We start from the raw sequence: 12,355 nt of genomic DNA on the forward strand, positions 1-12,355 counted from the left end.
CAGTGCTTTGTTTCACTTAAAATGTAATAACAGAAAGTTTTAATAACAAGTAGTATGCACACTTCTGAATGGCCTCTGCGTTTGCACATATCTCTTACACGACTGGTGGTCATCCAGCCATAGCGGGGCTGGCTGGCTATGTACCTACAGATCACCACAGACTCACTTCTCCTATGGGGAGCCACTTTATCTGAGGATTTTCATCCTACTGAATGAGATGTAACATTTACTTGTGGAATCCCTTTGGCATTTAGCCCCAAACAATCCTTTTCATGTCCAATTTTTCTTTCTTCCATGCTTCACAGTATGTTGATAACTCAAGAAAAAGCTCCAGTGTTTAAATCAGTCCTGCCATATTGGGGAAAAAAAAATCATACAGTTCCTTAGCCTAGGAACAATGTGCTCAAGATCTTCAGGAAGAGACCATGAATGACAGGAGAACCTCATGTTATGATTTTCAGGGGCTACTGCTGCCAGGCAGGGGACACAACAGACCGACCACTGTTGGGCCATTGGCTTAATGTTTATCCTTAGATATTGCATTGGGGATTTGGAATATTATCTTACATATAAGAAAGTTGTACTGTGGTCAGGGAAGATCCTCCCAGATAAGTGACAGCCAGAATTCCCATCTTGTCCATGTGAAGGACCTAAAGCATCCTCACCTCCACACATTTTGCCCTTTGCTCACCTGCTTCACCTCCGCCTGCAGGTGGCGAAGTTGTACACACTGCTCCAGGTGCTTCCTATGCTGTTCTGCAGCTAAATCCAGCTCCTGTTGTTTTTCATGAAGAAACTCTAACAGGTCCTGAACCCGAGTTGCCATATCCACATCTCTATCACAAAGCAGCTCCACACCTGAGGACATGTGAAGAAGACCCTAAAATTCAATGTTCATCTTCACCTGTTCAAAACTAGTGCACGCAGAGATTGGCTGTGAATGACTTGCCCACTGGGTTCTACTTCACTGTGGGAGTGGGTCACATCCAAGCAGACGTGTTTTTATTTGTCTCTCAGCATACTACTGTATGAGAAGACATACACAGAATTCAAATAAATGCACTTGCCATTTAGTGGCAGTATAACATTTTTCCTTCGTATAAGAAGTTGTTAAATAAATTCTTATCACTAGTTAAATTTCTGAAACTGCAGTGACATCTACTGGCAAAATATAAACTAAGGAAAACTAAATACTGTGAAAACATTTGTTAGGATTTATTCATAGAAATAAAACTTATAGCCAAGCGTAGTAGCTCATGCCTGTAATCCTAAATACTCAGGAGGCTGAGATCTGAGAATTGCAGTTCAAAGCCAGTCCAGGCACTAAAGAACATGAGACTCTTATCTCCAATTAACCCCTGGGAAGTGGGGTTGTGGCTCAAGGGGTACGGTGGTAGCCTTGAGCTAAAGAGCTCAGGGACAGTGGCCAGGCCCAGAGTTTAAGCACCATGGTCCACCCAAAAAGAAAGAAAGAAAGAAACTTATTTTGTGAAATATGTTCACGACAAGGGAAATAATGCATGACAGTATTTATGAATAAGTTTCCTAACCATAAAGTCAAATGTGACTACTACTATGAAATAAAATGCATAATATTTCTTCTTAAAAGAACAGGTAGTGATAGCTAAAAGGGCTACAGAATTTGCAGTCATCACACTGAGACCTGAATTCCTCCAATGACACAAATAATCCACTGTTGTTATAGGACAGAAGCACCTTTCTTACCAGAGGCCTGGACTTCATTGACATATTGCAAAAGATCCTGCCCTTGGTGAATGACATCAAAAGTCAAGTTATTCATGGTCAAGGCTTTGTCAGCATGGTGCTGGAGGCGCTGTTCCGCAATTGTGAGATCTTCTGTATCAAAGTCATTCATTTGCTGAGAAAGTTCATCATTCCAAGACTCAAGGTCTGAGATGATCTGATGAGGAAATGATGCATTTAAGATCAAGACTAAAAACATAAATACATGGTACCAAAAATCACTGTGCTTACTAAGGAATAGACTATGCCAAAAAGACAAATGGCACATGTAAAATGGTTACATTTTATGGTACAATAAACAGCCTTATCAAAGCTGGCGTATGTGTGTGTGCACCTGTGTGAGTTCATGCATGAACACCTGTCCTGGGGATTGAAATCAAGAGTATGTGCACTGTTCCTGAGCTCTTTTGCTCAAGGCTAGAGCTCTACCACTTGAGCCATAGCTGTACTTGGCTTTTTGGTGGTTAGTTGGTGATATGAGTCTCATGGACCTGCCTGCCTGGGCTCACTTTGAACCATAACCTCAGATCTCAGCCTCCTCAGTAACTAGGATTACAGTATGAGCCAGTGGCATCCAACTAACAGCTGTTTTTAAAAAAATAATTAAAGGCAACAGGTGGACATAAAAGATGAGTCACTGTCCTTTGTCTTTGTCCTCAAGGCTAGCTCTGTGCCACTTGAGCTTGAGCCACGGCACCATTTCTGGCTTTTTTCTATGCATGTGGTATCGAAGAATCGAACCCAGGTCTTCATGCATGCTAGGCAAGTACTCTACCACTAGGCCAAACTCCCGGCCCCAATAGTTGTATTTTTGAGAGATACTTAGGAAAGCATTTAAGAGTGAAATGAGAAGTGGGCATTCTCTCTGAAATGTGAGCACAATAGAAAACAAAGGCTATTTGAAGTAAGAGTGGTAAATCTTATTGAATCTGGGAGATAGGCATATAGAAAATCCATTGTGCTTCTGACTCTGCTTTTATGTATGTTTAAAAACTTTTACATCATAGTTGTAAAAAACTAAGTATAAAAATAATAATCTAAAAATGAAAAGAACCTCTTGTGAAAGAACATACTATATATTTCTATATATACCTCTATCCATATGAACATTAACCAAGCCAACATGGAAGTTTTTGCCTAAGAATCCAATTATTTCCAGGGAAAATAATCAACACTTCAGGTTCACCAAATTCCTATGGCACAGATCATCCTGATTTATTCTTTTATTATTTACATTTACATATAATTGCATTATATTACTAATAAAATTTAATAACACAACACACTGTACTTAATAAAATTGTACAACTAATAAGATTTAAGCCAGGAAGTAATTCAGGGAAAAAATGCTGGAAGGGGAATAACCAATCCTAACTTTCATTTTCTCTCTACTCTAATGAGACTTTTCTTTTAGAATGCCATTCTTTACAGACCTTCAGATTGGAGAGGCTGATGTATAACATTGTCTACTAGAGATTACAAGAGGCTCAGAATATACTCAAACTATGCATAACGAACAATGCACTAAACGTGAAGGATCTAAAGACTTTTGCTGAGCAGAAAGAAAACCCTTGAGGGCTACAACCAAAAGACAATTAGGAAAAGATCTTCTTCCAAAGCTTAGCATTATAGCTTTTTAACAGCATCATAGAGAACAACAACAACTAAAAACAAAGATTAAAAAGAGAAATTTGAGTAATAACAAAATTCAAAAAGTGCAGTCACAATGTGAACAGTTTCTTGGGAGAAATAAGAAACATAAAAGTGCGTCAAAATTTGTAGACAGTTTGTATCTCTTCCTAAATATACATATACTAAACTGTCATGATGATATGTTAATCATTTTGTTGTTCTTTCAGATCATTAGATTTTATTTAGAAAAATCTTTCCAAAAATATCTGTGGAAAATAAGCTGAAATGCCTGTATTCTAAAAAGAGAACCCAAAGAAGCTTTGATACATGCTATTCCAGCTGATAACCGGACATAGGAGGGACTTTTAGAATATGAGCCAAGTTCAAATTTGTATATACGTATGTATTTATATAGCTCACATTTTTTGATCCACTCATCAAGCTGAAAGATTTAGTTTGGCTAAATCTTAGAGGAAGAAATGAATTAAAAAAGTGTTCAAGGGGGGGAAGGAGTTTCGCCTACTGGTAGAGTGCTTGCCTAACATGCACAAAGACCTAGGTTTGATTCCTTGGCACCACATACATAGAAAAAAGCTGGAAGTGGTGCTGTGGCTCAAGTGGTAGACTTCTAGCCTTGAGAAAGCCCAAGGACAGTGCTCAGGCCCTGAGTTCGGTCCCCATGATTGGCAAAAAAAAAAAAAAAAAAAGTGTACAAGGGACAAATATAGTTCGAATACTCAATGTACATACATGAGACAGGAAGTGGAAAAAGAGAAATGAGGGTGGAAAGAATAATGGAAGGGGTGACTCTGATCAAGAAGCACTGGACACTTAAATGGACATGTTAAATTGTAGCCCCCTTGTACAAACTTTAGAGGTTTCAAAAACAAACAGATGAGCCCAATAACAGAAGAATTTTATTTTCCCATAAACCTAACTCCATATTTTCTATGACAATGAGGTGAGCCTTTTCCCTAGGGAACAGAAAAGATCCCTGACAAGGCTACCTGGCACAGATTTCCATGTGTTAAAACTATTAAAGAGAATGGGTTATTATCTATTCTTAAGCCACTGTTTCTGAAAAGCTACAAACCACACCTGACTCCAGCCTGACACTAAAGTGTGGATTGATTTCCTCCTGTACTACTTGGAGTCTGGCTCCAAGAAACTTAGGCTGTCAAGGGTGGTGTTTGTGGGATGTGGCCTGTATGCCATCTAAACTCTCAACATCATTTGGTCTATGATGCCACAGACATGCATACTCCTTACCTGTACTTAATTAGCTGCCTGAGGCTATCTGCCTACACTGATAACTTTCTATGGTCCACAAAGGACACTACAGATTCCGTGTCTTCATTGTGTTTACTGATCAGACTCAATAAAAATGGAGATAAAATGAAAGTTTGTTCTTTCAAGAAGCACTGATATAAATGAAGTAAATTTTACTTCTGAATATCAAAATATCCTAGAAAAAACAGTTCAACTACTTATAAATTCTTGTGTTCATGTTCCTTAACTGAAAACATTTCAAAAGCAGCTAAGTTTCAAAAAAAAGTAAGTCCATTGAAGCTAGAGAGGTACAGGTCTGTTCACAAGGTAGACCATCTGGAATGCCAGGGAGACCCTACGTCACATAGGACCTTACTGTGTAGCTTCAAGTGGATCTGAGGATCAAGACTGATAAAACTTGAGCTGGATGACCAGTCACTGTGGTTAGTTAGGGTTAAACTCCTTTCTTATTGAGTCAAGAAGGTCTTTCTTAAGCTGGGTGATAGTGGCTCATGCCTGTAATCCTAGCTACTCAGGAGGCTGAGACTTGAGGATAATGGTTCAAAGCCAGCCCAGGCACAAAAGTCCATGAGACTCCTCTCCAATTAAGCAACAGAAAAATATAAGTGGTACTATGGCTTAAGTGGTAGAGTGCTAGCCTTGAGCTAAAGAGCTCGGGAACAGCACAGAGTTCTGAGCCCAGGCCCAGAGTTCAAGCCCCACGAACAACCAAAAAAAGTCTTTCTTTGACAAAAGCTCTTCAAAATTGAGAAAAACAGTGATGAAGCTCAGAAAAACAGCTAATCAAAGGTAGAGAAAAAAGAGTCCCTTATTTAACCTAGTGCAGGGCCTACAAATAGGATAGAAGGTTCAGAAGACACATTACAGGCAAGGGGTCCTCCTTAAAGTCAAGGGAACCCAAATGAGTGGGGGTGGAATGTGCAAGGCCATGCCCCACACCTAAGCCTCTGGTGGCTCCTCAGTGCCTGATCTGCCTGAATGTTCTCATTCCCCAGCACCAGTGCTGTGTTTTAACTCAGAACAAGTAATAAATCCTGAGAAGCTCTTCAAATCTTTATGCTTTGTTCAGATTCTTGCACAAGTACAGGCCACATCTACATAGCCAATAGGGAACTGATTAATTATGGGGTCAGCTTCGGTACTAGCTGTGTAACCAGAATCCTGACTTTGCTCAGGTTAAGGGAGTTTGAATTCCATCATGTTTCAGAGAGTTTAGTTTTGTTTACCTACCATTACTTCTATATGCACATCATGTCTGAAAGAAAAGATCTTCCTCAGAACAGAACTCAAAACTACCCCTTTTGTTAAAGAGTTAAAAGGAGTATGTACTGTTCTTATTCACATATAAAGGTATGAAGGTCCACTTAAATGATCAAAATCTCAGGGCAGCTTTGTAAAAAGAAAATTAAATTTCCTATCCCCTAAAATGACAATTAAAGTCACTTTCCTTGGAGGGAGAAGACAAAGATGGGTAGAAAACAAGAGGTTGGTGGGGGGATGATGAGGGGAAGAAGGAGGAAGAGAGAAAGAAGAAACCCAGAGAGGGAAGACAGAGAAGTGTGGTGGGTGGCCTTGGTTACTGTCTGCTTCAGGGAAGGCGAGTACTGGGCAGCCATCTGATCAAGTCTTACATGCACCTAGGCTAGGAAATGTCCTTGTTTCTATAGGTATTATCTGCAAATCCCCCTTCAATGCTGCCTCTGCTTCAATTTTTACACATCTCCCTGCTCTTCTCATCTAGCTCTATGCAATCCCCCACCCCAGAATGAGGGCAGAGGCAGAAGGAGCATTACAAAGGCATTGAAGTCTGCCTAGTTCTCAGCCGCCACGGCCTCATTCTGGGCCCCAGGGGTTGAGAACAAGGCAGACTTCAGTGCCTTTGTGATGTTCCTCTGCCTCTGCTCTCCTCATTGCACAAATGCTGTAGACAGAGGCATGGGACAGGGCAGAAGAAGGGGAAGGGAGACAGGGGGTTCTGTGTCTCCTACCAAATAGGAAGACAAGGGTATTTGACACTTACCTCAATGGCATCCCTTTCAAATATGCGTAGCTGCAAAAAAAGTTCAAGTTTGATTTTGCGTTCTTGGAAGAGCTCCTCCATCTGTGACTGGGCCTCGTCCAGCTGCTGCAGCACCGTCTCAATGTGATTGATGGAACTATTGTGGGGGGTCTTGTTGCTGGAGATGGCAGAGTCCCTGTAAGGGCAGGATTTTTAAGGATACAAAAAGGAGTTGGATAAGAAAGTCACATTGTTAGACATTAAATGGGGCAACTAAAATCTTCAGAGGAAGAAGCTGGCAGGAAGCTGGATTGGTCTCAGAAAATGGAAGAGGCTTCCTTCTGTAAAATAACATCACTCTCCTTCCTCTCAGCTGTTCTGCCAAACCTGAGAACGTGCTGTAAAGTATCTGTGACTCAATGGAATGTCTTTGAGTCACTGTCAAAAGCAGTCTAATAACAATGGAAAGTTATTCTGGTGAAGTTTTAGCACTTTCTCCTTTAAGAAGAGCAAATAGCTGGTAACTAGAATAGTGACAGAATTATACCTCTTGAGAGGTTGCTCTTTAATGTATTCAATGAAACCTTTACTAACTTTTTAAAGACTAAGACAATCCACTATAAGGCTATCAGCCAACGATTCTATCAGTCATCTTGAGTAATATAGAAGGTACCATATTAGTATGTAGTCCCCATAAATCAATAAAAGGAATATTTGAATTTGCTTCCAAAGGATACAAAAACCAAATCTGGCATTGGTTCCTGTCTTGTGGTACACTGAAGGCTAGTGTCCTGCCTCTCCCATGTTTAGGATGTGTTGGTGCTATAGACATAGGTAAGAGGCTGAGCACTTGCCTAGCATGTGAGAAGCCCTGGGTTTGATCCCAAGCACTGCAGAACATAACAACAGAGAAAGATATGTGCTGCCATGCATGAGATAGGCAGTCCCTGAGTGCCTGAGGACCTCCTAGGAGGTTTGGATTTATTATCTTACTAAGAAATTTCAGTTATTACTAGATGTTAAGAGGACATATTTACAAATAAATTTTGAGGCTTACTGGGTCAATGTTGTAATGAGAAAAATTATGGAATTAAGAACAATGAAGGAAGGAGGGAGAGAAAACAAAGAAAGCTGCTGCTTTCCTTCGAATTCACAAGTGTCATCTAACCGGACAGAGAAAATTAGAGCTACTTGCTCAAAAGTGTATAGGAGGAGAGGAACCCAGGTAGGAATTGAGAATCCCTGTGTACCTGGCTAGGAGATAGGCTCACCTTAGCTGCTGGATGAGGTCTTCCCCTTCCTTGATCACATTGACAGTCACCTGCAACGTGGTCTGTTGCTGCTGCCCAAAACGCTTGATGAGATCCTGCACAGCCTCCACTGACTCGGCATACACATCGTCCAGCAGCTCCTTCTGTAGCTCCTCCAGCCATGTCCACAGCTGCAGATGGACAGGGGCACAGTGAGCAGGCAATACAGACTGGGCACTCACATGGGAAGTTACTCCCAGAAAGAGGGAGGGAGGAAAGGAAGGAAGGAAGGAAGGAAGGGAGGGAGGGAGGAAAGGAGGAAGCGAAGGGAGGAGGAGGAAGCACCACAAACAGTCTGGCGGGCCAGGGGAACACATGCACAAAAAAAGCAGTATGCCACTACTGTGTGGAGAAAAAATAAACAGGCAAAGGCGGAAGGGACTATCACAAAAGAGAAAAAGGAAAGGAAAGGGAAGCTACTCTCCCCTTCTTCTAAGGCTCAAGCTGGAGTGCAAATTGAAATATAAACACTCCCTTAGAAAACAGGAACATTCACTGACATGCCCTCTGCCTTAGCAGATGAAGAGTCTTATTCTTAGCAGAGTTATTACATTCCATTATTAATTATTAACCACCACTCAGAGGCACAAAGTTTACAACTCTCAAAAGAGATGGTAGCACAGTGTGATGAAATTTATTCACAACTATATTCAGAAAAGCGAGGACACAGTGCCCCTGAGGTAACTGCACTCAGCCCAGGTCTGCAGGGCCAGTCTTGTTCCAGTTTATTCTTTCATGGGAAAACATACAACGCACAACAAAGGCACATCTCCTTTGCCACCATCATTAAACATGTCACCAGGGACTTGGATATACCAACTTGGAGTAAAAGCAATAAGAACTACTTCAGGCTTGCTGGGAACTAGGAATCAGAGCACAACCCACTTCCTGGAAGACCATCACTCCTTCTGATCTCTGGGGCACCATTCTTGGAATCAAAAGGGCAACTGATCAGACCAAACAGGCCCTGATTGCTTGATAACATGCTCTGCATATGGACCAACACTTTCCAGTTTCCTCAGAGATCACATTGCATGAATCAGAGGGCATCTACTGAATCCACTGCCTCCCTTACAGAAGAAGTAACTAAAAGTAGCAAATGAAAGAGGAAGAGGCAGGAAGACCCTTTGTAAATAATGCTCTCAACACATTAAGTACTGAAATGATAAGGACAAAAACCAAACTAACTGAATAGAGATTTGCTCAAGGAAACACTGATAAGCTAGTACCAATTTAGCTGTTCTGAGCAGTGAGATACCTTACCAAAACAAGCCTGTGATATTTTATAGTCAAATCTAACAAAAGAAACGTGTCACTTAAGATGACAGCCTGCCTTCCATGCAGAGTGGTAGCAGGTGACTGACCATATATAGGAGTCTGGTCCCATTAAGTAAAATCCAGAGCATATAGACACTGCAGCTCTTCCACACTCTCAAAACTAACATTTATTTATAAAAAGTGTACCCCTTTGTATCTGCATTTATTCTTTTGAAAAGAAAGAAAATATTTATTTTACTCCTATCTCTAAAAATCTGAACTTCATCTTCTATGGGCTTCTCTGAAGCTGTTCTAGGAACTGCTACTTCATCAGTCCTTGCCCATGCATCAGGTCAGCCAGGGCACTAACCCTGTCCCTGACACTGATTGTCTTTCCTGGTGTAGTGCCCAGATACCCTGTAGAACCTCAGGCATCTCTGCCTCAACCTTTGGTGGCTCTCTCAATTTGCTATGCATCCAACTGCAGGACCCAGCCTGTAAGGCAAGTGGGGCAGGGTGCCTATATGGGTGAAGAGGGCCCCAATATTCCTTTTCTCTAACAAGCTCTAGCAAAAGTATCTTTTAGGGTTGGTTACATTGTAATCAATCTCACTTTTATATAGGTAAAGAGAAGACTGGGGAAAAAAAAACATAACAGATCTTTGAACTAGTCCAAGCACAATGTGTAGGCAGGTTTCTATATGATGCTACCGCAATAGGATAAGTCATTCTTCTTACACAAATGATAGCTGATAAAACATTGCTCATAAGAAAAATACATATTATAAAGCCAGATGCTTGAGTTGGAATCCCCACGTAACATTTTAAGGGTATAACCTTTGGTATACTACTTTCCTAGATCTATGTCTTGGTTTTCTCATCTATAAAATGGGCACATCTGCAGCCAGCCTGGGCAGGAAAATTTGTGAGACTCCTATTTCCACTAAACTACCCAAAAAGCTGGAAGTAGAGTTGTGGCTCAAGTGGTAGAGCCTTAACCCTGAGCCAAAAGAAGCTCAGATACAGTGTCCAGGCCCTAACTGGTACTAGATAGACAGACAGATATTGGTATAACAACAATACCTACTTCAAAGAGTAACTTGGAAGATTAAATGAGAGGAAACGCATGTAATAAATAAATAAGTTAAAGACAGCCACCTTTACTACTTTTGTTCTCAGAAAAATCAGTATAAAAATACTCTTTTCATTCCTTAGCTATTCAAAATATGTCACTTAGTCTGGTAAATGTAACGTTATACCACATTAAATCTTTTATTTTATTTTTGTGGGTAATAGGGCTTGAACTCTGGGCCTGGGAGCTGTCCCTGAGCTCTTAAGCTCAAGGTTATGACCCTACCCCTAAAGCCACAACCCCATTTCCCGTTTTCTGGTGGTTAACTGGTGGTAAGAGTCTCACGGACTTTAGTGGCCAGTGGGCTTTGAACCATGATCCTCAGATCTCAGTCTCCTAAGTAGCTAGGATTACAGGCATGAGCCACTGTGCCTGGTTTTAAATCTTTTTACTCCAAAAAAAAAAAAGTATGAGGAAAAGGCATTACAAGAGTCTGTCAGAATCTACAGACAGTATTTCCTTCTGATTTCCACAGGAAGTGTCTGGAATATATGGGGGTCAAACTTTTGCCCTTCCACCTGGTAGTTTTAAAAAAGAAAAGGAAGACAAGAAACAATATATCCTGTCTAATGTCCTGGACATGTTTCCCTGGTGGAATGTGTTCACCCACTTGGCATGTCAGTGAAAAAGTAAGAACTAAAACTGAACAGGAGACAACAGAATCATGGGACTGCAACAGAAAGAAAAAAAAAATGCTGTATAAGGCTCATGATGCCAAATGCCTGGAAGTCCTTTCCTTTGCCCCTTTTGAATTGTTTGTTTAGTTTCAGGAACCAGACAATCTGGAGAAAATACTCACAAAGAAAAGATTTTGCATTGTCATTGAAGAACATATATAATAATGTAACACAATGCAAATGAAATATATCTGTAAGCTTTAAAACTGGTAGGCATCGTGTCTAAAATGGCCGTGAATAAGTAATAAAAATATTCCCTAGGGGCCGGGAGTTTGGCCTAGTGGTAGAGTGCTTGCCTAGCATGCCAGAGACCCATGTTCCATTCCTTGGTACCACATACATAGAAAAAAGCCAGAAGTGGTGCTGAGACTCAAGTGGCAGAGTTCTAGCAGTGAGAAAGTCCAAAGACAGTGTGCCCGGCCCTGAGTTCAAGCCCAGGACTGGCAAAAAAAAAAAATCTCTAGAATATCTATGAAATTCTTAATTACAAATTTCCTGAAGGTGAAAAAAATACACTTCTGTAAAGGTTTTCAACACTCTAAACTAAGCTAGTGAAGGTTGTTGGTTTAGACAATACTGCCACCTCGAGGACTTTAAGAGATATGGCTGACTCAGCCATGAGCACTAAGCCATCCAGGGGATTTGCATGCCAGGATAAAAGTTACAATAACGTGGGGTTCTATGTAGAAAACCTCTGAAATAAAGATATGACACTCCCATTGGCTGTCTTTGATCCAGGAACATTCCTTACCTCAGCTCCATCCATACAGGTATTTATGAACCCTGAAGCTCTGCAGTTGAGAAAGACACAAAAATAATCTAGCCTCAAGAAGAGACTCTTTTTCATACTAACTGGGGATAGAAAGACAGGGAGAGTGAAAGACGGGGACAGTACAAAGGTCAGGTAGAGCTCCTAGAAGAACTCTTGGAGGACAGAAGATACTGAGAATCCAGCTGAGGAAGTAAGTACATGATAGTATCAGAGCTCTGAAACTTAAAAATAGTTGTAGCTGAGCTCTGAAACTTAAAAATAGTTGTAGCTGTGATTGCTTCCCCCCTTCCCCCACTCTTGAATGAACCAGCAGCTGATACACAATTACTTTGGGCCACAAGTTGATTTTCGTCTAGGGATAAAACATGTAAGGAGGACCCAGTAAATCAGCAGGAGGGGAGGTCCTTAGTCTCACCTATGACCATGGTAAAATCCCTGTAGTTCCTATTTATTAACTAGGGTCCTCATCTTCATCAGCCTCCACGGCCAGTTTATAAACATCCAGTAAGATAAACAGAGGTG

The 12,355-nt window shown here is 41.0% G+C and overlaps 1 protein-coding gene across 1 annotated transcript in view; it reads right to left on the reverse strand.

Moving 5' to 3' along the window:
- Trio (trio Rho guanine nucleotide exchange factor) overlaps positions 1-12,355 on the reverse strand; it is a 289,249-nt gene that overhangs the window by 136,685 nt on the left and 140,209 nt on the right. The window contains exons 12-15 of the mRNA XM_090332122.1: positions 7,957-8,126; positions 6,707-6,881; positions 1,726-1,921; positions 692-858 (exon numbers count right to left, since the gene is read on the reverse strand). Of these exons, the coding sequence (XP_090188248.1) occupies positions 692-858; positions 1,726-1,921; positions 6,707-6,881; positions 7,957-8,126 (708 nt within the window). The remainder of the gene's footprint in view (positions 1-691; positions 859-1,725; positions 1,922-6,706; positions 6,882-7,956; positions 8,127-12,355) is intronic.

The sequence above is a fragment of the Megascapheus bottae genome, chromosome 4 (assembly GCF_031878675.1).
Source record: "Megascapheus bottae isolate mThoBot1 chromosome 4, mThoBot2.hap1, whole genome shotgun sequence".
NCBI lineage: Eukaryota > Metazoa > Chordata > Mammalia > Rodentia > Geomyidae > Megascapheus > Megascapheus bottae.